This window comes from Akebia trifoliata, chromosome 8, assembly GCF_017979445.1.
Source record: "Akebia trifoliata isolate Shusen 1 chromosome 8, ASM1797944v1, whole genome shotgun sequence".
NCBI classification, from domain to species: domain Eukaryota; kingdom Viridiplantae; phylum Streptophyta; class Magnoliopsida; order Ranunculales; family Lardizabalaceae; genus Akebia; species Akebia trifoliata.
In genome coordinates, this window is record NC_141382.1 from 52283332 (window position 1) to 52306759 (window position 23428).

Sequence of the window (23428 nt, forward strand, 5' to 3'; positions counted from 1 at the left end):
AATTAAACGAAGTATAGTTCAACCTTTAAACTTGTCAAAAATGATAATAAACAAGTTAAAGAAAGAAAATTGTACTTGTTGATGTCTATTTCAAATCATCCCATTTTATAGAGCAGTGTATCTTATCTTCAAATATGAGTTATAAATGAATTGTTTGATTGCCTCACAGATCAACGATTTATTAATGCTTTAACATCTACCTATCTAGTTGAGCAATTGAGGGATAAAAGAGTTGAAGGGATGGATTTGATTTTCTTTCTAGGCCATTGATGCACATGTTACAAGGCCTTTGGATGATTGAGGGTTGAGCAGATGGCACAAGAACAATGACTCACAAAGGAGAGGGAAAGAATTAAAGTTTTATGAGGGATAAGACCTAGTCAATGTTCTGAAGCACCGCTCACAACTAGATCAATTCGATTTTGCATAGATTAAGATATCAGATATCATTCCCTACTCGACTTTCGTGATTCCGAATCATCTCTCGACTGCCTCTCACTTGAAAGGTGTCTTCCTTCCCTTTTGGGGGTTTTTTATTTTTTACAAATTAAACAATGACACCGAGGTAGGGAATTCTTTCTAAATACCCCCATAACTTTTAGGTAGTAACTTAATAAATACATTAGTAAAATCTTATTTTCTAAATGCCTCGTCACCTTAAGAAAAAATTATAAAGTACCCAAAATACCTTTTTCTTAAAAGACTTGAAATACATATATTATTTTGGCGGAATGGACAATGAAATTAAACAATAATTTTAAAAGAGTGTGACATTTGATTTGAATATATATTTTATCAAATACAATATATGCATTTTGAATATTTTAAGAAGATTAATTGAGTAGTGAGCTCTCCACTTATCAAAAGTGACAAGATTGCTGTTTTTGTAAGAGTGACAAAGTCGTCACTTTAACCAATTATATATAATTCATATAATATTTTAATGATATTAAATGTTTTGTTTCAAACATCATTAGATAGTATTGTTTTTTATTCATAAGATTTCAAATAAGTGGTGTTGCATTTAAAAATAATAGTTTTATTAAGGAAGAAATTGTAACAAACTGAAACAGTAAGACTTGAAAGGAGTTGATGTCAATTTTAAGGGAAAATATGTAAATAGTATAATAATACGGAGAAAATTCATGATTATATTTATTAATAATGCGCATTGTCTTCATATATTTCAAGCCATTCGGTCAATTGCTCCATTTTCTCTATGTCCCTTAGTTCCTTATCGTTCTCCCCAAATTTCATATGCTTCTCGTTTATGTGAATTCTTGCTTTAATGTTTTCAATGCAATTAGATGTAATTGGATAAAAGAATTATTTTTATAATACAATAAGAACTCAGACAACAAACAAACCCTTATTTTCATCAAAAAGACAAACCATCAAAAACAAAAAGAAATCATTGGAGGAGAGTTTGTTATTGAAACAGGTGTGTATCAGTTGAGACAAATCATACTAAACTGCGACGTTGATTTCATACGGGGGGAACGTGATATAGATTACCTTCAATTACTCTTGTCGATATATTTTGATGTAGAAACTCATAGTGACTTATAAGTTCAGGATCAGGATTTTCCTTTTCTAGGCAGGTAAGAAACTAAAATTTTGAGCAAAGTGTTAGCATAGGTAGTTCCCTCCTCAATGGCACTGTATGGTATACTATCGTCTCCGGGTTTGTGGAACTCGTCAAAAATCCATAGATCGTATTAGTTGTGTGCCCCCGTGAAATCGTTTTTTAAAGATGTAGTGAAATAATAAGGTGAAAATTTTATATTCAGTATTGGTGCTGAGCCGTTGACCCGGTCCATGGATTTGTCCACCAATTAAAAAAAAAAAAAAAAAATTCAAACAAAACCAGTGGATTGATTCCATGGTATTCGTGCGTATCTCATATGAAATTATGGCCTTTGAAATTGGAGTCCACGTTGGACACCATTTCTTGTTCTTCAAGGTTCCCCCATGTGGCTACTTCGTACCTTTGTTATGGTAGGTGGCCACACTTTTATCCTTCATTGGAGGAATTGGGGTTCATTCTATTTATTTATTTATTTTTAAAGTACATAATTTTTATTTGAGTCATGGTAAACGTACGTGGGTGATCTGGCAAAGTCAAAGAAGCATAGATATTTTTCTTCGGGATACACAAAGAAAAAGTCTACGATTTTGTGGCCTTATCACATCGGCCGTGTATATGTGTCAAGCTTTTTATTTAATTACAAATTTTCCTGCAAAATCTCGGGAGAGTCTTTTAATAAGTGGTTTTTGAATATGTACGTGCCTGAAGATCTATAAAAATGATTAAATTTAAAGAATTAAAAAACTTATCCAAATTAATTTATAAATAATTTTATTTTAAAGAATCGTCTTGTCTCTGTCCGACACGTACACGTATTTCTTTTTATCCGAAAATACATTTTTTTTTAATTGTTGTTTTGTAGGACAGACTGGGCCAAAATTATACTTGAATTCCTTGGTCTTCTGTATATAGGAGGGCGGCTTTAAATTTCTCATTTGAGGTTGGCCAACAGTCCTAACTTGGAAAGGAAGATGGTTTCAAGCGAGCTCCTCGCATAAGGTGACACGTCATTAAAAAGGAAAATTCACTGTTTTTATATATTTCATATCGTACCCTTAAAAATGCAGTCTTGCATGCAGATAATTTTTTTTTTTTAGAGAGATTTATCGGTAGACCTATCTATTGCAATTTTATCATAAAATCTCTTTTACTTTATCAAGTTTGTTATCGGTACAAATCTTACTTTATGAATCAAGTTACCATGACTAATTTACTAAGATTTCAAATCTTACTAATTAGGCCCACGTGGACAATCAAATTAGCAATCCAACAACACATACTTCTAGATTGCATGTAAAAACTTAGATTGAACAGAAAAAAAATTAAAAAAAAAAAAAAAAAACTTTTTGATCTTGATAATAGATGTTGAAAATAGATGGATATCGAACTCTCAAATTTAAAATTAAAATTTAACGATGAAAATTATTATTATTATTATTATTTTAAGTTCTTAGAATTTTGTTATTTATGATCTTGTAGAGTAGATCATGTTCTTGCATTGCAAAAATTAATGTGATTAGAATCCACTCCAAGGCATGTTAAGTAACAAATTAACTGTAAAATATTAAAAATTTATGACGTGGATCCTACTTTAAGGTGGATAACAAACTTCAGAAAGCAAGATTCCCTTGGAGTTTTTGTAATAAAAGTGCAACAATTAGATCTACCAGGTAAATCCTTTTATTTTTATATTTTATGAGTGATGTATAAGTTATAATTAAGTACTAATATAGATCAAAGCAATCACGATGTCTGCTTGTTTGCAAATCCACCAAAAAACACACTCATGGGAGTAGTAGGCTGATTTTTTTTTTTTTTTCAAATTTACATCTATTACATGACATCAAACTTTTTATAGTAATTAATACAAGAAACTTTGCATTTCTAACGATGTGTCCATTTGATCACCTCCATGCTTTACAACCAATCAGGTGATTGGTGGACCTATCACTGGATAATATTTTTTTAGAATCGTGATAATTAGTACAAGAAACTTTGCATTTCTAATGATGTGTCCATCTGATCATCTCCATGCTCGACAACCAATCAGGTGATTGGTGGACCTATATTGGATAATATTTTTTTAGAATCGTGATAATCTCAAGGCCCCCCCAACATATGCCCCCATCTAATCAAGTGATTGGTGGACCTATCATTGGATAATATTTTTTTTAGAATTGTGATAATCTCAAGCCCCCTCCCAAACATATGCCCCCATCACAGAACCGTAGACATATATGCCCCCTTCGATAAATGGTTCTGTGATAGGGGTGTATGTCAAGAGGGGGTGTTAGAAAATCATTATTCTTGTTTTTTCTAATGCTATATCAAGCAATATCAATCTCTTAACCTTCAATTATTTAGTGTCATGTAATTGTAATTTCAACAACATTTTTGAATATTTTCCGTTCAAAATGACTTCATCTTTTACAAAGACATAGGAAAAAAGAAAACAAAAAAAATACAAAATGAAACCGATTTAGATCAAATAAGTATGGTTGTTGAATTGGATAGGATTTTGACAATGTGGGAAGTGTATCTCACCTATCCTCACCATAACAAGTATGAGAAGTTTTACTTTTAATGTGTACAAAAAAGTGTAATTCATCATCAATTACAGTCCACAAATTGATGAGCGTTTCTTAACAAATCTCCTACGTCACTAATATACCGCATATGATATGCGTGTTACAGATTATGGGACCCAATTGACCCATGATTCCTACTTGTTTTTCTTGAGCCAATAGTAAATGAATTATAAGATGGGGATTTGGGTGGCTTGATATGCAAGTCTGCTCTTACCTCATATCCAGTAGTGGCTTGGCAGTCCATGTCGGACACTGATTGCGCTCTTTCTCTTCATCTATTGAGTTGGTGGGTGGGTCATGCCCATGTTTCATGTCCAATGGGGGGTCTCTATTCCCATCGTTTGAAATACAAGCTATTACAATGAGAGTGTTGCAAGTCCCTACTAACGCCAAAGTTGTTGAAGTTTGCAACTCTCATTGTCCTCCAACTTCATTATTCATAATTTTGTTGAATTGCAATTCCCATACAAAAGGATTGGAGTAAGTACCATGCTATCTAATTTCCTAGACCGTTTGATCTCAAACTGTACGTGCCCATTTTGCCTGCATCGTGCCCAGTGGTCTTATTCTAATCTATGCTTGTCAAATAAATCATATCTGGTTATCTTCATTTGCCAAGTCAATTGTGTCACCCACATCAGTCTATTGTGACAAAAACATAAATCAAAATCCATATGCATGGAATTTACAACTTATCTAACTCAAATCCAAATAAAATGCTTTTTATTTTTTTTGGTGTGTACAGATCGAAGTTAGACAGCGAAGGTTGACAAGGTTTCCTAATTTTTGCCCAACCTATTCTCATTTTTCAAAAAAGCATAATTCTAAAAGTGGACGAGTCATCCTCAAATTTGACCCGCAACTCATGAGTCATCAAATTAACTTGACTTCATTGGCAACTGAGTCAAATAGTTTTAAAACAATAGTTCAACTTCAGAGATTCATTACCATTAAGCCCAGAGGCGTCAAATACAGGTTTTAGATCAGATTGATGGGACTACAAAACACTAAGTTTCCTCACCGTGTTTGCACTATAGGCAACAACTAGACCCACTATTATTTTAATCTGCAAAGACATTTCGGTCCTTTTCAAACTATTGGGCTTGATTTGGACATTTTTCCACTCATTAAATAAATTTTTTCCATATGGATTGGCCAATTATGGTTTGAACCAGCCAATACAGTGCCTCTCAAATTACTAGACACCACGACTAGTACGACATACACCTAATTTAATTAAATTAAGATTACGACGCACCAACAACCATCTTAAAAGCCATTTTTATACTCAATACATATCCGAAATAAGTTGGTCGAATAGATCCAAAACTCTTAGTCCATAGGGGTTTAAGATGGGAATAAATATGATGAATTTTATATCTGCTACAAATCCCTTTTAATTTCTTAATTTTCAATTTTCTCACAAAATTTGATTTTACTGTTTTCTACATCACTTTTCGGAGCTCATATAAGGACTGAGGTTAGCGTGATACAAGTTTCATTATGCTCCTCCACTCTTTTGATTCATCCTACCAACTTTTCTCATCCCATATAGATAACGATATTTTCAATATTTACCTATCAAGAAAAAATGCTTAAATTTTTTTAATAATTTTAAAAAGAATTTATATTATATTCTTTTTCTCCATCTCATCATTGTATTGGATATTGTACGTCAAATATTTGTTGAAGAGTAGAAAATTTTAATAACTATAATACCTAACAAGTATGACTGACCAAACCCATAATTCTTCACCATTATTTTCAAAACATTTAAAGAAAACTAGTAGATTGGTTATGAGATTGGTCTGCAACAATGATGATGGCCTTGCAATTAAAGAAGAGGGAGGTTTTTGGTTGGGAACATATCCACTTAAGCCACAGAAGGGGGGGTTAAGGTTACTTTACTTCTAATAAATCTACCTTATGTCATCATCATTAATTTAAAATTGACCAAATCTAGCGGTGATGTGATTGCTGATCAGAATAAGGTTGGATATGCATGCAACAACTTTGGGACCCACATAATTGTGGTATTTCTTTGTCAAAAGCCCATTTGATTGGATGATAGCTGCCAACCACACTGAGGTTTTGTTAGGGAAAAACAGTGATACCTTCTTGAGGCGTGTTACTCACTACAAGTAGAAGTAGTTGGTAACCAGCACATTATACATTGCTATATTTATTGAAATCGATTAGGTTGGAGACATCCTTGATTCTGTCACCACTTCAAGAAATTTTAACTTCAGGAAGACTTAACAGGGGCATTTTCTCTTGACATTGTTTTAAAAAAAAATTTGTTTTTTGTTTTTTTAAATTTTATACGGATCTTATTACATATAATATAGGTAGATTTTAAATTCATCATGTAATTTTAATACAGCAATCAATACGCTTCTCATTTTCTATCATGGTTTAGAGTCATCCATTGTCTTATCGGGCAAAGAGAAGTGAAGAGAAGAAAAAATAAGTGAAACCCATTAAGATAAGATAAGATAAGAGAAGAGAGCATGGATTGACAAGAGAGAAATTTGGACAATCTTGAAATTTTAAAGTGTCTTAAAAGAGATTTTGGAGTAGAGTTAGAATTATGAAATATTTTAAAAGAATTTCTCTTCATTTCTCTCCTTTTCTCTCCACTTTTGGAGAGAAAGAATACTCAATTTTTTTTCTCCTGTTCTCTGCTCACTTAACAATCCAAACAAGAGAAATGGAGAGAAACTCATTTATTTGCTCTCCGTTTCTCTCAATCCAATACAAAGTTCCTGCACCACTTCTACGACAAATAACATTATTATTGCCAATCGAATTTAAAATGCCATAACCATACATCTTCACACAACACACCATTGCAATGCTCCTACAAAATATCTCTAACATCATATTAGTTGTGAAATTGCTAAACCCCCCCCTCTCCCAAAAAAAAAAAAAAAAAAAAAAAAACCCTAACATTCCAATGAGAACTATATCAATGCCACCATCACGGCCCAGATTGCTTCCACCATATTGCTACTGACTAAATAACAATTGTGGTGATGTAAGCACACACAATTCTCTATTATAAATGTACCGACTCGATTTCATCCATTCCCAAACTCCTCAAAATGGAAGGCGCTAGTAATCTAAAACCTTTGTATGGGAAATGAATGTATATTGTAAGGGTGGTCATTGATGAGAGATTAAAGAGACAAAGAAGGGGAAGATTTCATTAATTCATGTTTCAGATCTCAATATGTAAGAGAGACGAGGAAACAAAAATGTATGCTACTCGCCCACTCTTCAATGGATCCACGAATAAAAAGTAACGTTTTTAAGATTTATAGGCAATGTATTCTTGTATCATATTCAATATGGGCTTGTGTGTGGATTCAAAGCCCATTGTGAGAAATTCTGTAGGTCCACCGGAGAGATGCCCAACATTCATGGGTCGATGGGCTCCAAGAGCATGCCACGTGTCGGAAAATTGAACGTATTGTGGCCCAAATCCTGGAGTAGGCAGCATCTTAGCTAACTTCTTTTGTTTCAGATCAACGAAATAGAAAAATTAAAAACTAGCCGTTACATATGTCTTTCTAACACAGTACTCCAAAATCCAAAGTTCCAAAACCCTAGAAGCTCTCTCAGTAACGCTCCTTCGTTTTCGAATTTTTACAAACCTTTTTTTTGGGTTCTTCAACCGTTAACTCTTTAGTTCGAATTTCGCATCAAAACTGTCTAATTTGGTCGATTCCGGTGCGTCCGTCAGAATTTTTGAATTTTCCGGTGGGCTTCCCGGTGGTTTTGGAAGGAACTTTACAACCCTCGGTTGCTTCATTTTGAGGGATTTGAATTTATTGTAAGTAGTTTTATTCTCGTGTTCTGGATTTGTTGTTTTTCAATCTCAGGTGATTTTTGTCGATTCAAGATAACAAAATAAATGAGGAGATTAGGGTTTCAGATTCAAGTGGAAGAAGTTGAGTTTTAGTGTTCTTATATTCTTTTGATCCGTGTTGAATGGAAACATGATATCGTAAAGTGATTCTTTAAATCTTTTTGGGCACGGATTTGTTACAGATTTTCAGACGTTTAGTCTCTGAGACTGAGTAAAATATCTAAACGTAAGATTATTTTTCTGAAACTGGTGGCTTAATTTTACTGTTTGGATCACCATGTTTGCTTTGCACGTATAAAAATATTTTTTGTTCTTCTGAAGCTGAAGTTTTGAGAATTACTCTGCCACCTCAAATTCCAACTCACAACCATTAGCTAAAAAAGTATTGGATTTTTAAAGGCTTCTTAAATAAATTTCCTAAAAATTTCTACGTAATTCAGCGATCGTCTTCTTGTTGAGCTATTTGTTGTACTTATTTTCTTTACTGACATTGGATCTAACTTAAAGTCTGTTTTTGCATTTTAAAGTTGAAGGTCTGTTTGAATTGCCATTTTTGTGCCAAAAATTGATAAGTTGTAATTCCGAAAAGCTCTTAAAGTTATTTTCTTTTCTCACATAAATTGAATTTTTGACCACTTTTATTTTTTCCAATTCTTCAATAGAACGTGGCAACCTCTCCCCTTTAATTCTCAATGCCCTTGTTATATGTGTTTTTTTTTTAAATTCATTTTGAATCTTTCTCTGGAGTTTCTTCTTGGCTTTTTACAACATGTGTCAGGTTTATTATATTGAGTAATTCAGTTTTCACTTTTTATAATAATTCGTTTCTCTAAATGTTCAATTTTGCATCACAGGTATTTTTTTTTTAATTAATAGAGATGATGGTTAGAACACCCGCCACACCTGCATCAAAGGTTGACAGAACCCTTGTAACATCTACACCTGGAGGAACAAAGTCTCAGGAGGAGAAGATATTTGTCACAGTCCGAATGCGGCCGCTCAGCAGAAGAGAGCAAGCACTGTATGATCTAGTTGCTTGGGATTGCACAGATGAACACACCATTTTGTTTAAGAACATAAATCATGAGCGGTCTACAGTTCCTTATACCTTTGGTAAATATATAAATATTATGTGCCTTAATATTGCACAATTAACACTGTCAACTTAGAATTCTGCTGAGTTGAATCTGCATGATTATGATTTGCCCCGGGCTATTGTTAGAAAATCAGTGATTTTATCGCAGACTTAGCTGAGTGCCTGAGTCCAAGTCATCAATTTAAGATTGTTTTCTTAGTAGAATTTCAAGTTCACAACATTGATCAGAGCTTTTCCTTTTTTACTCCTTAATGTCTACTGGTGACAGATAGAGTATTTGATCCAACCTGCTTAACTCAGACAGTTTATGAAGAAGGGGCTAAGGATGTTGCATTATCTGCTCTTACAGGAATTAATGGTAAGTATAGATGTTCATATAGAAATGGAAAGTTCCAATTTGTTCTTTCATACCATAAATGTGCTATATATGTGGACAATCTAAGTTCGAACCTATTTCTTCTCTTGCAGCGACAATATTCGCGTATGGACAGACCAGCAGTGGTAAGACATTTACCATGAGAGGGATTACCGAATATGCTGTCAAGGACATTTACGAGCACATTAGGAATGTAAGTTTTAATTTATACCTAACATTGTTAAAATCTCTAGGGTAGGGCTTGTATTTCAATTGTATAGCTTGTATGGCCTAAAGGGTTTGACAGAAAAAGAAAGAAAATCAGGTCTTGTGTATGTACTGTTCTAAAATTACAATTGAGTCAAATTTCTCAGACAGAAGCCTTGAAATGAAAAAATTCCTGTAAAACATATTTGATCATATCTTATATTCCATGCTATGAAAGCTTTCTTTTTCTATTTTATTTGATTCTATGAAATATAGTCATAGAATTGAAAGGAGGAACATGATTCATCCAACTGATGACATATTTCAGGATTGAGGCTTTGATGATGAGATATGAAGTTATGGTCAACTTTAACAAATACTTCAATCCTGCCATCTTATCATTTTTCAGTAATCAGACTTTTCATTTTTATTTTTCAGTAATTTATACTAGTATTATGCTCAAAAGTCATAGATTTGAGTATTATACTCTCGTATTTGAAAACACTATATCCCTTATCATTGTGATATTCCTTCAGAGGATATATTTTGATTTAGTGGTTTATTTTGACATGCATCACAGACTCCGGAAAGGAATTTTATTTTAAAATTCTCTGCATTGGAGATCTACAATGAGACAGTCATGGATCTGTTGAATCGGGAAACTGGTCCTCTTCGACTCTTGGATGATCCTGAGGTATTTTCTAGAGAGTATCTTTTTTTTATAGGTATAGATTCAGATGAGTCCTTTTTATATCCAAGTTGATTTAGGTTTTTCACTTGAATGCAGAAAGGGATAGTCATAGAAAAGCTAGTTGAAGAAGTGGCTAAGGACAGTCAGCATCTTAGAAGCTTAATTGGAATTTGTGAAGGTGTGCAAGCTTAACTGCCAAGTCTATCATGAATTTTATTCGATGAGGAAAAGCTCATCTATGCTTCACTATGTCAACAACTGCCATTTTTGTATAATGTGTAATTTTTAATTTAACCCAGTATCCACCACCACTTCTATTCGCAGCTCAAAGACAAGTAGGTGAAACTGCCTTAAATGACAAGAGCTCGCGATCACATCAGATAATCAGGCTGGTGAGTTTACTTAATTGGACTAATTGATGGGGTGGTATTCGATAATGTGACGCAACATCATGTTTCCTCCCCAATCAGTTGTCAGTGGGCCCCCACCTTATACCTTGTGCACAAAATCATCCCAAGCCAAAATTACTACTGTCTGTTTAGAGGTGTTTTCTTATCATCCAACCGATGGTAAAGAAAATTTCCCCTTGTTGGATGTTTAAGCTTTCAGGTATTTATTAGTCAAAGGGATTTTCATATTGATTGATGTTCCTTGTTCTACTGTATATGTGCACAAAATCATCCCAAGCCAAAATTACTACTGTCTGTTTAGAGGTGTTTTCTTATCATCCAACCGATGGTAAAGAAAATTTCCCCTTGTTGGATGTTTAAGCTTTCAGGTATTTATTAGTCAAAGGGATTTTCATATTGATTGATGTTCCTTGTTCTACTGTATATGCTGTACTGCCATTGGTGAAATGAATGAGGGGGAGTAAGCATGAAGTTTTACTTTGTGCACGTTGTCAAATATTTCATGTTAATTTATTTAGACATCAGTTTTCATGCATAAGGCTAACTGCTAACTTACATGCTATTTTCACTTTTGATTTCAGACTGTAGAGAGTAGTCTCCGAGAATACACTGGCCGTGTAAAGTCCTATATTGCCACTCTGGTAGGTTCTTACTTTTCCTTCTATTATTCTGATGAAAATTTTTAACTATAGACTTTTGTTTGAAATTTCGCAGAATCTTGTGGACCTCGCAGGAAGTGAGCGGGTCTCTCAAACAAATGTAGATGGTATGAGACTGAAGGAAGGCTCTCACATTAACCGAAGCTTGCTGACTCTTACATCAGTGATAAGGAAACTCAGGTCAACTGTGCAAAGATTAAAACTGTTATAAGGACCAGTATACTGCTACTGAATGACCTACTTCTTTGTTATCCTTTCAAGCTTGAACTCAGATCTAGGACAACAAAGCTTTCCTGAGAGGTTTTTAGCAGAAAATTGATAGTAACCAAATAGTTATTATTATTATTATTTTGAAACATGGGTATCCAAGCTTTAGTCATTAAATAGTTATTATACTAAGGTGTTTAAATCAAATAGTTGACCCATGTGGTCATCGAACTGGACAGTACACTCAAAATGCTCCACCCTGGAGTCCAAAGATCAGTCTGATCAGGTGATCCATTAAATGAATTGCATTTTTTGGCATGTCAAAAGTGGTATGGTCCAGAAGAAAAATCAATTATTAAATGCCTAGAATCATACTATTGAAGTGATTTTCAAGCAAGGATCTCTCCTAGATTTTTCATGGAACTGGCCACTTGCAGCCGTATGTACTGCGAATGTTGTGTATGGATGTATATGCCATCATTCATCTTATTTGATTAGAAACTGAGCCGCATCTGTTACTAATTATATTTCACAAGTTGTGGAGTGCATAGTATTCTTTGTCTTATCTGGGTTTTCACCTACTTGCAGTGGAGGGAAAAGGAGTGCTCACATACCATACCGGGATTCAAAGCTGACACGAATACTGCAGTCTTCACTAGGGGGAAATTCTCGAACTGCAATCATATGTACAATGAATCCAGCTTTAAGTCATGTGGACCAAACTAGGAACACACTCTCATTTGCGACTCGTGCAAAGGAAGTCACGAACAGTGCCAAAGTAAACATGGTATGCATTATGAAACAGAGGGTACTTGCAATTTTTTGAGGATTTCCTTTTTGTACATAAGCATCAGAAACTTGTTGAACCACCATTATTAGTCTATTTTCACTCTTACTTTTAGCATGTAGGTTGTATTTCGTGTTTCTCTAGATAAATTTTGTCTGTTATAATTGGGATACGTTATTAAACCATGGTGACAGAAAGTTCTCTTAGTCACCCTTGTCATGGGCACTTGCCAGTTTGGTAAGTGTCTGAAACACCAACAGGTCCCCCAGTGAGATCACATTTTGTGTATGTGATGTTTCTTGATTTCCCATTGAATTCCATTAATGAAGGAATTCATAGTTTTATTATGGATAATAAAACCAACATAACAAAAGGGCTGCTTTGGGATATTTCCTAGCCGTCAATTTTTAATATTGTATCTTCTCCATGTGTCCATAATGAAGTTGCACTCTACAAATTCTGTCCTTATCCTAATTGTGTCAAATTATAAAGTAAATCTGTTGAGCTTAACTTTTGGATTTATTTCTACTCTAATCTCATTCTCATCCACTAACACCATATCTTTTTTTTTAAAACATAGAAGAAACTCGTTCTTGAATATGCTCAAGTACTTCATGGTTGGCCTCCCTAATAAAAAACCAAACTAATTCACAAATATCTTTGTTTATTGTATAAATCTTTGTGCCTTTACTCCTTTAACTTTCTTTACTTATTATATATCTTTATTTAATTATACACTTGGCTCCTTCTTTCCCTATATCAAGTAAATGAACTCTCGAGGAGCTCTATCACATGCTTATTCTAGTTCTTTTTTTCCAAGTTGAAAGATTGCCTTGATGGTTGGCCCCCCTAAGCTAAAACCAAACTAACTCACAAATATCTTAGTTTATTGTATAAACCTTTGTGCCATTATTCCTTTAACTTTCTTTATTTAATTTGTGTTTTCTTTCATTGCGTGGACTTTTACTTGACCCAGGTTGTTGCAGAGAAGCTTTTAGTGAAGCATTTGCAGAAACAAGTCGCCAGACTTGAAGCAGAGCTTAAATCTCCAGAACCTTCTTCATCTTCCTGCTTAAAATCACAATTGGAACAAAGGAACTTGAAAATCCAGCAGGTATGATAATGCATATTCTTACTATGTAATGTAACAACAAGACTCCTTTTAGGGGTAACAGATTCTTGCAAGGAAAGTTCATTAAAAAATGGTGTTCTTTGTACTGTATCAGATACTTATTTAGCTATTAGTAGAAGATAATACATGATTCAAAAAACCTCCAATTCAGGTCCCCAAGAGAGATGTTGGATTTTCTTATGTGTGTGCTTCTGTAGACTTCCTTGCACCTTAATATTTTTCCTTTGGTGGAACTTCTGATGGTGCAGATGATGTTGGAAATGGAAGAGCTGAAGCGTCAAAGAGACCTTGCACAATCTGAGCTTGAATTAGAAAGAAAAAAACACAAAAAACAGAAGGTGCGAGGGATTCCTGTCTCTTATTTTGTTTTTATTTCCTTTTTACAGTGGCTTACGTTAGTTATAATTTCAGGGAAACCCATTTGAGTCATCTATTGGAAACGGGCCAGTTTTGGATGCACCTGGTTCAATGAGTGGAACAAGAAACAGAGCAGGAAGGAATGCACTGTTGAGGCGATCTATTACTTCTACAGATCCTTCCATGCTTGTGCATGAAATCCGGAAGCTTGAGCAGCGGCAGAGGCATCTTGGAGAAGAAGCAAACCGAGCACTAGATGTACTACATAAGGAGGTTGCCTCTCACAGATTGGGAAGCCAAGATGCTGTAGAAACCATCGCAAAGCTTCTCACAGAGATTAAGGAGTTGCAAGCTGTTAGCTCCATCACCGAGGAGATCGAGTTTAGAGAAAATACCAATCTCAGAGAAGAGATCACTCGGTTGAACTCTCAGGGAATCACTATTGCCTCCCTGGAAGAGAAACTCGAGAATGTTCAGTTGTCTATAGACAAGCTGATGATGTCTCTTGCAAATAATAAGGAAAGTCCCGATCCTAAGACCCAATCAAAGAAGAAAATGCTGCCCTTCCCCTTGAGAAATAGCACCAACAGGCCACATATAATATGGTCCCCATGCTCACCCTTGTCTTCTTCTCGGAAGGCAATGGTGTCTGATCAGGAGAACAAGTTCCCACAGAATGAGGATCTTGTGTTTGAATCTGATCTGGAACCATGTAAAGATACTCCACCAAAGAGTGAAGACAGTCGTGGTATCTCATCAAGGGAATGTACACCTCACCCACGGCAATCAAATTCTGTTAACGTGAAGAAAATGCAGCAGATGTTCAAGAATGCAACTGAGGAGAACATAAGGAGCATAAAAGCTTATGTGACTGAATTGAAAGAAAGGGTTGCGAAGCTCCAATACCAAAAGCAACTTCTAGTTTGCCAGGTGAGCAACATGATCTTCTTATATTTCATTCAGTTCTATAAGGTTTCATGATTATTGTTTTAAATCCTTAAATTAAATTCAGATGCCATGGAAGTCAAATTGATTCATTTTTCAACTGCGCTTTCTCTAATTAAAATCAAAGATGAGTTAGGTAATTCAAGAATGGTTTTAAAACTATAGGTTATTTAAAGCTATATTTTTACTGGATTTCCAAGTATTGATTGGTCTGGAACACTTGTGCCAAGTTTACCGGTCTCTTAAAGAACCAGGGGTCTGGGTAATGGAGGGGTTTTGAACTCAAGACCACTCTCCTTTGGATGGGTTTTTCGATTGATTTTGGGCTTTTTCCATCCAAGAGATGGCCTAAAGTTGAACAATCTACTTTACGCTCTCTTGGATAAACACAATTTTTTCCTGTCATTCCTATGGTACTGCTACAGTTTTATGTAATCCAATGTTCTCCTAAATTTTACTAAGAGTCAAAATAATCCTATCTCATCTAGAATCCAGTTGATTTTTTCAGGGCCTAATTACAGCTCGTTATCTAACTTCTATAACATTATAATTTCACATTCATACTGTTTGCTGCTATTAGGTGTTGGATCTGGAAGAAAACGAGGCTTCAACCTATGAAATGGGAGTACCAGATCATTCTCCCATGTCATGGCACCAAGTGTTTGAGGACCAAAGAAAGCAGATTATCATGTTATGGCATCTTTGCCATGTTTCAATAGTACACCGTACTCAATTCTACTTGTTATTCAGAGGTGATCAAGATGATCAAATGTATATGGAAGTTGAGATTCGAAGGTTGACTTGGTTGGAGCAGCAGTTGGCAGAGGTTGGCAATGCAAGCCCTGCCCTATTGGGGGATGAACCTGCCGGCTCCGTTACCTCAAGGTATTTCGACAGTCATTACTGCTGTCTACTCTGATTATTTTGTGGTTTAGCCCAACATGGACTTGTCTAACTGCCCCTTTTTTTATTTATTTATAATTTTTTGAATTTACGCCTGGCTTCGTTTGTACTTGATGTGTGCACAGTATCAGGGCTCTTAAGCAAGAAAGAGAGCAATTAGCCAAGAGAGTGAGTTCAAGACTAACAGCACAAGAGCTAGAAATGCTTTACATAAAATGGGAAGTCCCAGCGGGTGCAAAACAGAGGAGGCTACAGTTGGTGAACAAGCTCTGGACCGACCCACATAACATGCAACATATACGAGATAGCGCTGAAATCGTGGCAAAGCTTGTTGGTTTTTGTGAGCCTGGCCAACAATTGTCGAAGGAAATGTTTGCACTTAATTTAGTTTTACCTACTGATAAGAAACCATGGATGGGCTGGAACTTGATCTCAAATCTACTAAATCTTTGAAAAGAAAAAAAGCTTTTTTATGGGTTTTGGATTTTTTCTTTTAGTAATAGACTCTTGCGGTAGTATTATTGATCATGCATGCCAAGTCGATGGCCTACGACACAAACACCGCCGGGAATAAGGATGCTCCTTGGGATTCCCAAAAAGAATTTCTCCCCAGGAAACCTCTGCTGATTCCAATGTCTTCTTATCCCACAGTTTCTTTGCAAATGTGCAAATTACATATGGTCACCATCTTTGGTCTTAAAACAGGTTTCATGCGCTTGGTTTTGGGGTTTGAATTATCAAGCAAGGCCATGCTGATTCTTCTCTATGAGTAGAAGTTTGTACAATTATCCTCATGGTGTATTTTTATGATATAATGTTTACAGAAAGTAATATGGACACCATAAATTCTATATTGTTGCATTTACCAAGCGATTTGACATGTAACAAAAGATGATGGTATCTTTCTCATTTGAGTAACATATAAAATACTGACCTTGATTTCCCTCCAAAAAAAAAAAAAAAAAAAAATTAATCACATTCAACTTCAATTTATCTGGAAACACCCCCTCTAAAATTTCTTGATTTTATTTTAGACTTCGATAATTGATTTATTTGGGAAAGTTATCTAGGATACATTTTTTTCATTTTGGTCACATTGGTAAAGAGTAAGGATGTCAAAAAAGCCTGTGTTGCTAAAATTCTGACTCAGCCCCATTTTTAGGGTCCAATCCGGGCCTGGAGTCCTTTCAGGGCAGGCCTGGACAGTGTCCCTCCAAACCCAACTTGCTAAACCCTGAAATGGGGCCCTTCCAACCCCTCCCAAAAAATAATGTACTCTTTTTTATTTTTTTCCCCTCAAAAGTTGGTCTATAGGAATCAAAATTTAAATGGGTCCTCACTTCTAAACTAACGAAAAGTTCCTAAATCAAACTTTGGCTGACAAGTCTAAATTGGGGCGGAACTCATATGGTTTGGGTTTTTGCAAATAAAACCCATGGTCCAACAAATCCCAAGTGATCCACATTAAGTATTGAACCCATACACCCAACAAACGGGTTAGCTCATGGTTAAACTCAAAGCCCACTAAAATGGGTCAGATCAATAACCATATAACATTAAAATTGTTTATGTAAAATCCGGTTAAGTTGGGAGCATAATTGGAAATATCCTACACCTTAAGTCTATAAATACCACAGTCTCTCTTTTATTGGGGGGATCTAGATCATTTTCTCTTGGAAAGATATAGACATTCTTTTAGAGAAAAAAAAGCTCTCAAGCCATCCTCTAAAGATGAAGTAAAGTTCTTCAAAAAACCTAAACTCCGATTAAAGAGATGATCAAGTATAAAACCCTTTTTTGAAAGTTAAAAAATCATTTTCAGTCAATCAAGCGCAAACACACTAAAAGAAAAAATCTCCACAAAGACTCTACAGAAGATCAAACACAACAAAACCACCATCAAAGCAATCTTTTTAGTCGATCACGTGCAAAGTATAAAGAGAAGAAAGTTATACACACGTCGCCATCTTTATTTTTTTTTATTTTTACCGCCACTAAAGGATTGTATTGAGACCCGTATCTCTAATTTTATCAAATCAATAAATTATTAATTCCGATCTTATTTGACGTATGTCGAGGTAGATCGTGAAATTACTTGTCGGCATGGTCTAACTACAAAACCTGGCCTTAAACTTACTTTGTACCCCGAGGTATGGGTTTGGCTCAAGTTTAGAACTTGGCAGGGGCCTGTCTTGATATTATTTAGATTTGATTAGGAAGAAATCCGACCTGACCCAACCCAAACCAATTTAGGCCCGTAACTGAGAAGACTAAACGATATATAAAAATAGAGTAATTATAACCAAAACCTAAGGTAGGAGAGGAGAAGAAGGATTTTGGGGAGAAAAATCAATGGTTTTTTTTGGTAAGTAATTGAAGATGGGGTTGCTTAAAGTCATTTTACATTAGTCTCATATAAAAGACCATGCTCTAGGGGTATGTTATCAATTTTAAAACATAGAGATATCTCAAATAGTCACCAAAACCCAGAGGGGCTTATTTATAAATAGCTATAAAATCTTTTTGCTTATGCTCAGGGCTTTTCCGGTCTGCTCGAAACTGCAAAACCTTTCTGGAACCTAAAACCCCAACCCAAACTCGACGAATTTTCTTTTCTTGTTCAGTTTTGGAGTTTTTTTTTTAAAAGGGTTTTTCGATCGATAGAGACTTCACCACTGCTACAATGGGGAGAGAACGGGAGGTTCAAAAGCAGCCAATCTCTTACACAGTCGAGCAGCTTGTAGCCGTGAATCCGTACAATCCAGACATCCTTCCCGACCTCGAAAGCTACGTGAACGAGCAGGTGAGTGAGACTGTGTCTCTTTTTATTTATTTATTATTATTTATTTTTTATCAAAAGATGATCTTCCTGTTATTAAGTTCGTTTGATTCCGTAATTTGTGTTCTATGGCATATAAATATGTTGAAAAAGAAGATCACAAATTTAGGGCGTGTTTGGTGTCCATTTTCATGTAAAAAAATGGTATTTTTATTGTTTGTTTCTGGATTGGCAATTACACTAGGACATCAGTGTGCTCTGTGTTCTAGAATACCATTCCAATTTATAAAAAATACTTTTTTTTTTTGTTGAACTTTTGAGTTTGAATTTTTAATTTTGTTTATATGTATGGCTGCATATACCTTTATATTAGTTATTTTCACTTTATTAACATGGAATCTTTTTACAAAAAAATTAGGTTTCATCTCAAACATACAGTTTGGATGCAAATCTGTGCCTTCTTAGACTCTATCAGGTCAGATCACTTTCTCTATCTCTATTTTCCTCTCACACTCGCAAATCCACATGGTGATAGTAACTTCCTAGATTTTCTTGTTTGCTTCTGATTTGTTTGGACAATTTTTATTATAATGTTAAACTGATGAAGTTTTTTTTATTTGTTTCACTCTTTCCAACAATGTTTACTTTTGCAGTTTGAACCAGAGCGGATGAGTACCCAAATTGTCGCCCGCATTTTGGTTAAGGTATTGTAAAATATTTTCTGCTTTGTAGCATATATATTTGCACATAATTTCGGAAAATTTCTAATGTGTTAGTGTTTCTGAGGTTCACTAACTGCAAATTATGCACTGCTGTATTTTTTACATGGATTTATTATTATTATTATTTTGATAGAGAAATATTTTTTATTTACTTTTATATCGTAATAATAATAACTAATAAAAGTAAAAGATTTGCTCCCTGTTTCTTGCACTTAATTTCATTTTTAATTCTTAATTAATTTTTCTCTTGAGCAGGCTCTTATGGCAATGCCAGCTTCAGATTTCAGTCTCTGTCTCTTCTTAATTCCAGAACGAGTGGTATGTTTTCTTTATCCTTATTCTTGTTGAATGGTTACTAGAATTCATGTTTTAGTGATGTGATGCGTTGGGTGTGGCTTAAAGAATCAGTGGCTCGAAACAAATTAGTAATGTTGGAGTTTTTCAAATTTACTTGATAGACGTTGGTTGAGACTTGAGATCAGATGTGCTTGATTTTCATGGATAGTCATTGACTGTTAAATGGTGGCTTTTGATTGAAATTTTCTAGGTTCACAAAAGGACTCTAAAAGTATTTTTAAAAACTTTTCATTTGGTTAGATGGTGGGTGATATTTAAGAGTTGCTTTACCATATTAGAAATAGTTTCTTTCTCTAGTCTTCGGAAATCATGGACGATGGGTACCATTGGAAAGCTCCCAATGAAGAGCTTTCTGAGTAAATATGTGTCTAGGTTGACGATGCATGTGAGTTTTTTTTTGGTTTTTCCCATTTTGGTTTGGTTGCGATTCACAAGACCACTCACTGGTCAGATTCTATAAGACAGCATTTCTACTTTTTAAACTGTTGTTTTATATATTTTTTTTAATAAGTGTTGTTTTATATTTGGATTGTGATGTATTTACATCTGTCTTGATTACCAGCAAATGGAGGAACAGTTCAAGACACTGATTGTTCTGTCCCACTATCTTGAGGTATGTCTTTGCGGTAATCCATGATACACACCCATGAACACACATGCATGAAAGATTCAAATTTTCTGCTTTATTTTTTGTCTTCTCTGCAGACAGCAAGATTCCGCCAGTTCTGGGATGAGGCAGCAAAGAACCGCAGCATAGTTGAAGTCATGCCAGGTAACCGTGGAAGCTGTTTTTATGTAAGCTTGTCTATAAATATAATTTCTTGGACTGGCTTTGATACTAACTCCTAGTTGTTAGCACCTGCAATTCCTGAAATATGTAGTGGAAGTTCCTACTCAATTAGGTAATAAGTCGAAAATCATTGCTAATGTGGAAATTTATTATGAAAGGAATAATGGACTAGGGAAGGGAATATTTTTTTCTTAGATAATATTTTGAAAGAATTCTATAAAGGAATGAAAGCAACCATTATTAATAAGAGAAATTGTTTTTCACCACCAGGGCTGTTAAATGTTACTACAATCACCCAAGTTGCCTTTTTCTTTTAGATTATGCGCTCATGCTCGTTGATCCTAAAAGGTAAAAGTGCACATTTTGTGTTGCCGTCTTTTTTTCCTCTTTATTTTCGGTTTAAGGGTAAGCAGTTTATGGATTTGCAGGACCTGCCAACAGAGAAGTCAAAAATAAATAATTGATATGCCCAAAAAAACTATTTTCCAATCAATCATTGGTATTTACAATCCTGGGAATCTTGTGGTGCTTCTTTAAGTAGCCAAAAGTCTTGCAAATTGAATTTCCCAACTTTCCTGTCCAAAAGTATGAGTTCAGATTCGATGATAATAGGGACATCTGATAATTGAAATATTGGATAGTTGCAATGGTGCAGACGGTATTACATCGGTTCTTTTGTTAAATATTTAGGCTACTATTTTGAGCATACATTAGTTGATTTTGTTATTGTTGTGCTTACAATGAGGTTCAATGCAGGTTTTGAGCAAGCAATCCAAACTTATGCAATACATGTCCTTTCTCTTACATATCAGAAAGTTCCCAGGACTATACTTGCTGAGGTATACTTAATTTTTCCCTTACCCTTCCATTTAATTTTGGTAAATTGCTCAAAATGAGAACATTTTGAAAGAAATACCCATTGAGGATAGTGTGCTGAATTCTGAAAAAAAGGGCAATGGTAACATTTTGAAAGAAATACCCATTTAATTTTAGCAAATTTTCGTGTACTTTTCTTTATCCAAATTTGCTTCAATATGCTTGGGGAATACTGAAGATGTGATTTCACTTTGTCGTTAGAATAGATAATTATATTGTAGTTCATATTACATTTGTTTGCCCCTAGGGTTTAGTCAGTTATCTCATGCATGCCTACACCGCCACACATTCATCAATCAATTTTTCACACGATGAAGACAGTTGACATTTTATATTGCTTTTTAAGTACACATTAAGAAGGACGTTTGTGTTTTTACAGGCCATCAACATCGAAGGCCTTTCCCTAGACAAGTTCCTAGAGCACCAGGTTGCCAACTGTGGTTGGATTCTTGAGAAGGGTCATGACCGCGGCCAACTCATTGTCATCCCTCGCAATGAGTTCAACCAGCCGGAGCTCAAGAAAAACACTGCAGATAGTATCCCGTTGGAGCACATTACCCGGATCTTCCCGATTCTTGGCTGATCGTCCAACAAGGAATGTGACATGATATTTTGCATTTTTTCCTTTGTTTTCCTCAATTATGTTGAGTATTAATATCTATGATTCCTATTGCGTCCCAATTAATTTGGAATCACATTTACTTTTCACATTCCAAATCACTTCTGCTTTTTCGCAGATGCTTTCCCAGAGGACCACTGCTGTTCTGTTATTTTATTTTGGCTTTATTTTAATTGTATTTGTAAATGGTTTAGTTTCCTCTTCATACATTGACAAGTTTTACAATCCTCCTATTCTTATTTAACCTATTATATAACACCTCCTATGCCAAACGGGATGGAAGCTGCCCCCATTTGTTAGTGTAGGATTTTATACACAATTTCAACTGGATTGTTTCCTTGTATATGGGATTGTTTATGGAGGGATAGGGAGGACAAAGTGAGATGAGAGAATGAAGAAGATCAGAATAGATAAAAAAAAAAAATCAATCGAATGTAAGCAACCCTAGAGAAATTTGTGTTTATATGAAGTCTATATCATCGGATCATGAAAAGATGATGTACACTAAAATTTTAATGATTAAAATAAAAAGAATTACAATAGCATTTTGATTATGTAAATATGCAAATGCCATTTTGGGCGTTTTGAAAAATTCCAAAACAACTGTCTATTGGAAAGTTTCTCAACAGTTGTGTCATCAAAACGTAACTCCCAACTTCAAGGGAGATGCTCATACCCAGTTATGAGCCGTTAAGTGTTTATGGGTAGGCATTTTGGGAATCCACTCCAACTGGACAACTCATAATTACAATTCATAAATATTTTAATATCTTTTTAATTCAATTCAAATTTCAAACTATATGAAATTAACTTATTATTAGTTAACTGTGAATTTTTTTCCATTCAAAAAGATGGATATAAGTCTGAAAATTCCATGACCCAAAAAATGTTGTTCAATAGGTAGTATGTTGGAGACCCCTTATTTTGGACTCCGCCACCCAAAATGGTTGATGAAAGGGGATGGGTGGTGTGATAGTTCATGTGTTGGAGTTGTTCACCACTTTTTATTTATAGTTGAACCTATCACTTTTTAGTGAACTTAGAACTCGACGATAAATAGTGGTGAACTCCACGTTGTAAATATGTGATTCAATTTTTATTTTTTTTCTATGGTATTAGATAGATTTTTTCAAAATACATATATTATAATTGTGAAATGGATGATCGGATCAAAAGTTACATCAAATATTCAAAAACATTTTTAGATTTTTAACTTAATTATTCCTTTTCCATTTGTCAGTCAAAAATCATTGGAATAGATCTCAATCCACGTTTGAAAACCTAAGTATGTCAAGTTGTGAACAAGATGGGAAGATGGTGGTTTGGATACTTCAAAAGGATTATATAACACGAGATGAAGTTCATCCAAAATTTAGGGATTGTTTAAAAAGAATGCCCCCCACCAGGGTCTTTTAAGTTATTTTTCTATAAAATTAAGATATTATTGAAAATGAAGAGGGGTGTTTTAAACATAAACCGAATCATAAAG

The 23428-nt window shown here is 34.7% G+C and overlaps 2 protein-coding genes across 3 annotated transcripts; both read left to right on the forward strand.

The window, feature by feature from the left end:
* The first annotated feature begins 7721 nt into the window (after positions 1-7721).
* Positions 7722-16744, forward strand: TES (ATP binding microtubule motor family protein). 2 transcript variants are annotated; one of them, XM_086449643.1, is made up of 15 exons: positions 7722-8011; positions 8902-9160; positions 9412-9501; positions 9612-9712; positions 10286-10399; positions 10493-10574; positions 10721-10788; positions 11388-11447; positions 11521-11645; positions 12261-12459; positions 13436-13573; positions 13840-13929; positions 14003-14878; positions 15474-15778; positions 15922-16744. In XM_086449643.1, the coding sequence occupies exons 2-15, from the start codon at positions 8926-8928 to the stop codon at positions 16247-16249; spliced, it is 2811 nt and encodes a 936-aa protein (XP_086305769.1). In that variant the 5' UTR covers positions 7722-8011; positions 8902-8925; the 3' UTR covers positions 16250-16744. The 2 variants fall into 2 exon arrangements, with proteins under 2 accessions (XP_086305769.1, XP_086305770.1); XM_086449644.1 differs by lacking the exons at positions 7722-8011; positions 8902-9160; positions 9412-9501; positions 9612-9712 and having other exon boundaries at positions 10314-10399; positions 10474-10574; positions 15922-16743.
* Positions 16745-18338: 1594 nt separating this feature from the next.
* LOC147397739 (eukaryotic translation initiation factor 3 subunit K-like) lies at positions 18339-22164 on the forward strand. Its single transcript, XM_086449645.1, has 8 exons — positions 18339-18599; positions 18994-19050; positions 19229-19279; positions 19553-19615; positions 20217-20267; positions 20360-20426; positions 21201-21283; positions 21700-22164. Exons 1-8 carry the CDS (start codon positions 18480-18482, stop codon positions 21901-21903), a joined length of 696 nt encoding a protein of 231 aa, XP_086305771.1. The 5' UTR covers positions 18339-18479; the 3' UTR covers positions 21904-22164.
* The last annotated feature ends 1264 nt before the right edge of the window (positions 22165-23428 follow it).